At 37.5% G+C, this 4,738-nt stretch overlaps 1 protein-coding gene across 1 annotated transcript; it reads right to left on the reverse strand.

Moving 5' to 3' along the window:
• Positions 1–281: 281 nt before the first annotated feature.
• LOC112803412 (uncharacterized) lies at positions 282–2,440 on the reverse strand. The gene is made up of 4 exons (XM_025846907.1): positions 1,819–2,440; positions 923–1,757; positions 596–762; positions 282–490 (listed from the first exon to the last, which is right to left on the reverse strand). Exons 1-4 carry the CDS (start codon positions 2,438–2,440, stop codon positions 282–284), a joined length of 1,833 nt encoding a protein of 610 aa, XP_025702692.1.
• Positions 2,441–4,738: the final 2,298 nt, after the last annotated feature.

Consider the following 4,738-nt stretch of genomic DNA (forward strand, 5'->3'; position numbering starts at 1 on the left):
TAAAGATCAAAGCTATTGTAATTTATTGTATGTTCAATAAACTATAATACTCACCAAGCAAGTCTTCAATATTACTTGGAAGATCAGGCTCTTTTTCAACAACCTCTTCCGTCACCCAAAAATCAACCTTATCAATAGTTTCAATATCGATTGGATCATATTGTGACTTTTGCTTTCTTTTTTTTTCTTTCATTCCTAACAAATTAAATACAATATATGATAAGCCTAGTATATTAGCTATACAAAATCTAATGATATGAAATGAAAGGATGAAATATAAATTACCTGGATTTAAGACGCAAATTATATGTAACATACACAATATCACTTAGCCTATCATGCTCCAATCTATTCCTTCTTGCTGTATGAATTTGATCAAAAAGACTCCAATTCCTTTCACACCCTGAAGAAGCAGATGCTTGGCTAAGAATGCGAACTGCCATTTTTTGTAAACATGGAGCAGAACTACCAAATAACCTCCACCATTCATCTATAAATTACAATCCCATATCTCAAGTATTAGTTATAAAATTAAGGAAATCAAAACATAAAATAAGTAAATAACTAAAGCTTATTATCAAACAGATATTATTACCAGGTTGAAGTTTTTTTGCAGCTGGAACAGCTTCAGGCCTATCAAAGCTTTCCTTTCGATCTCTATATAAGTGTATTTCTTTCATTGCCTCAACTGAATCTAAATTATTAACCTTGCAATGCAATGTAACAAGATCAAGTAAAGCTCGCATGACATCAGGTGATTCTCTATAATTTTCAGAAAAAAAAGCAATCAGGATTCAAGAAATAGGCTGCTGCGTGAAGATTTTTTTTCAAATGTTTGTCCCATCTTGAGTTGATAATCTCTGTGTAAGGTTGATATGCACTCTTCCTATGCTTGAACATTTCTTTGATTCCATTTTCTGACCTCAGCATACCTTCATAAACAATTCCCAATGATGGTTTATCATCGGCATCTACCAACCTCAGCAATTTAATCAACGGACTCACAATTTGGCATACAGTAAAACAATCATCCCAAAATTTATTGTCTAGGATAATTGCACTCACAGCTCTCCCATTAGCACTCCTTCCTAATTTGTGTCCGGTAAAGTGTGTATCAACAACCAATTGTTGTAATTCCGATTTGCGCTCAAAGATACTCATCAATGTGAGGAAGACAGTGGCAAAACGAGTTGCACCTGGACGAACAATCTCCCTCCAATCCTCTTTTTGTCTTAGCCAGGACAAGAACACCGTATGATTATATACAAACACGATAATCTTCGAAGCACGTGTTGCAAGGCTAGAAATATGTGGCATGCTGCTTATATCTTTTAGAATAAGATTCAAGCAATGAGCAGCACAAGGTGACCAGTGAATATTTTCAATTTTCTTATTAATAAGCCTACCAGCAGCAACATAATTCGCAGCATTATCGGTCACTACATGAACAACATTATCAGGTCCAATCCATTCAATCACCTCTGAAAACAAGTCACACAAGCTAGAAGCATTTTTAACCATACTTGAGGCATCTACAGATTTCACAAAGCACAACCCTTTCGAACAATAAACCAAAAAATTAATCAATGTTTTTTGCCTTTGATCTGTCCAACCATCAGCCATGAGAGTACATCCAGTTTCTTTCCAAGCAGACCTATAGCTATCAACAACCATTTGACACTCCCTTTTGAGATCGGCTAATAAATTAACCCTCAAAGAGTCATAAGAAGGACCTTTATAACCAGGCCCAAAGCCAGCTACACCATCCAACATATCTTGAAAAAAAAGGTGACATAACCGCATTGAAAGGAATCCTACAATCCAAAAGCCATCTAGCCACTCGCTTATCAACTTCATGAAGCGCCTCTTTGTTTTGAAACACGCTTTTTAGACTTGGTTGACTTCCCGGAGTTGTTCTTGGTGCAAACATAGGAGGAATAATGATTTTTGCTTTCTTTTTTGGATCGCCTCCAACAACCTCCTTAGTTGGTAACTGACTCGGAGTTTGTTGTTCCTCTTGCGCTATTGCTTCATCAATTGCATCCTCACACTCATCGGTACCCTCTTCGTTGAAACTTACTTTCCTTTTACTAGTTTTACTTTTCTGAATCTCTTTCAACAAACCTTCCATTTGTTTTTCTACATCATACGGGACCTTAGAACACTTCTTAATGTCTCCACCCATCTTCGCCAAATGCTTTTTCATTCTATTAATTCCCCCACCCCCAAAAGTACTCAGACAAAATAAACATTGGTAATGCGGCTTTCCATTTATATTCTGTAAAGCAACGTATCTCCAAGCAGGATCAGTTTTTCCCCGAACACTAGAAGTTTGTGACTGATTTTCGTTACTCGCGGGAGGAAGAGAACGTTCATTCGAAGCAGAATTATTTTCAGCATTATTATTCCTAGGTAGGTCTTGGTTGATACTTTCTTCCATACCTAAATATTACCAGCAATCCAACCCAATAATCTCAACTCTCAAGTTCACAGCAAATGAACAAACAACATCCATTGATCCAAATTCTAAAATCAGAGTATACAAACATCTCAAGTTCAAAAAATTCAGAATTTAATTCACAAAAACATCTCTCAAAATCATCTCTCAAACAACATCTCAGGTTCAAAAAATTCAGAATTCAATTCACAAAAACATCTCTCAAAATCATCTCTCAAACAACATCTCAGGTTCAAAAATTTCAGAATTCAATTCACACTATCAGATTTCACAAAATCAGAATTCAATTCACACTATCAGAATTCACAAAATCAATTCATATTTCATCACAGTTTCATGACTTCATCATAGTTCAGTCAGTTCACACTTCACAGAGTTCACATATCACTATCAGTTCATAACAGTTTCAGAGACTCAGAGTTTCATCAAAATTCTTTGTTCACAGAGTTCACAGAGTATCAGATTTCATCACAAAATCATGTTCATAACTAAATTAAAAAATAAAAATTACCTGGAAATGAGGACTTCAGTTCTTCAACGCTGCTGACGCTTCTCTGTTGCTTTCTCTCAGAGGCAGACGCTGACGGCGAAGTGGCTGAGGGCGCTGACCGTGCTGACGCTGCTGAGGGCGACGCTGCTAAGGGCGCTAACCGTGCTGACGCTGCTGAGGGCGACGCTGCTGAGGGCGCGACGCTTCTGAGGGCGCGACGGAGGTGGGTGCGTTGAGGGCTTCAGGCGTTCTGTCTCTCCCAGTGGTGGCCGGTGGGTCGTGGTGGGCGGTGGGTCGTGGTGGGTCGTGGCCTCGTGGCCTCGTCGGTGTTGTGCTGTGGGAGTGGGAGTGTGGGAGTGGGACGCTGGAGGCTGGAGGCTGGAGTGAAGGCGAAGCACGAAGTGACGAAGAAAAGGGAATTAGGGTTCCCACATTGCAAAACGCTGCCGTTTTGCTGCCAGCTTAAAAAACCGGCCGGGTCCCGGGTCGGTTCGACCGACCGGTAACCGGCCGGTTCGTCGGTTCAATGCCGGTTAACAAATTTTGCGGTTTTCTTTGTTGGCCGAACCGTTTCAGCGTCCGGTTCACGGTTCGACCGGTTCGATCGGCCGGTTCGAACCGGTTTTCAGAACATTGGAAAATACCTTGAGGAAAGAAAGCAGATGGAGTTGAATATTGCGAGTAGTAAGAAAACTTGTGAAGAAAGTGTTTCCTGCTTACAGATGCAGAACAAGAAAGATGAAAGGATGTGGCACTAGGAAGAATAAGGTATGCGGAGAAGTTTTTGGAAGTGTTAAAAGCTAGTAGAGTGGTATTTATAATTTGAAATTGAAAAGGATTAACGTCTGAAATTAATGAAAAAGTGCACATGATGGTACATGTATTTAATGGATGTGTTTAGTGAAGCGATTTTCTAACTTTAGTGTCAGTTATGGATTCCAAACATTTTCTCTTGGATTTAAATTCTTTTCTTCTTTGCAGGTTTTATTGAGAAAGGAAGAAAGGAAATTTGTTTGAATCGATAGACTTATTATTTTTTAAGCCTAGAAGTCGTTGATTCAAGGGGGCAACTTGTTGGTTCGAAATGAATCCATGTTGATAGTAAATATATCGACAAAATTTGTTAGGATTTCATCGAGCAGATTTTTGAGTTTATCAAAGGTGGTCATCAATGAGCAAAGAGGATTAATCGAAAAGGTTTGTGTAAGACAAGATTCGACAATCAAAGTAATGGAAGGACTAATAATTGAGATAATTAAAGACGGTTATTGTATCATTTATGTGGCAGGAACAGTTATATTTGGTTCTTCATCTATAAAGCACGTGATTGAATTTGATTGGTTGAAGATGGCTGTAAATAGACAAAGTTTGGAAAGAATAGAAGTTGAAATTCATTTTTAGAAAAAGCTCTTACAATATCACACTCTAGAGACTTTCTAATCTTGCTCAGAGTTCATTTTTTCTGTAGAGTTCCTTTTATAGTCTTTATTTTCGTTTTGATTTCCCAGAAATTTACCTTTTTTACAAAATTTATCTTTCTTTTTCCTTACAATTTTGCATTTGTATTTGAATTCAAAGTCCTTTGACCACATTAAAGGTATTTTATCGCTTCCTTTGAATTTAAAGTCGTTTACTTTACTCTTTGTAATTTCAATTTTAAGTCATTTAAATTTTATTTACGTTTCAAATTTTTTTTATTCTTTATTCGTTCAAAATTGGGACCTTTTGATATACTTTTGAAAATTGATACTCACAAAAAATGAATAGATTTCGCTCTAAAATCACTAGAT

Source organism: Arachis hypogaea, chromosome 5, assembly GCF_003086295.3.
Source record: "Arachis hypogaea cultivar Tifrunner chromosome 5, arahy.Tifrunner.gnm2.J5K5, whole genome shotgun sequence".
Lineage (NCBI taxonomy): Eukaryota > Viridiplantae > Streptophyta > Magnoliopsida > Fabales > Fabaceae > Arachis > Arachis hypogaea.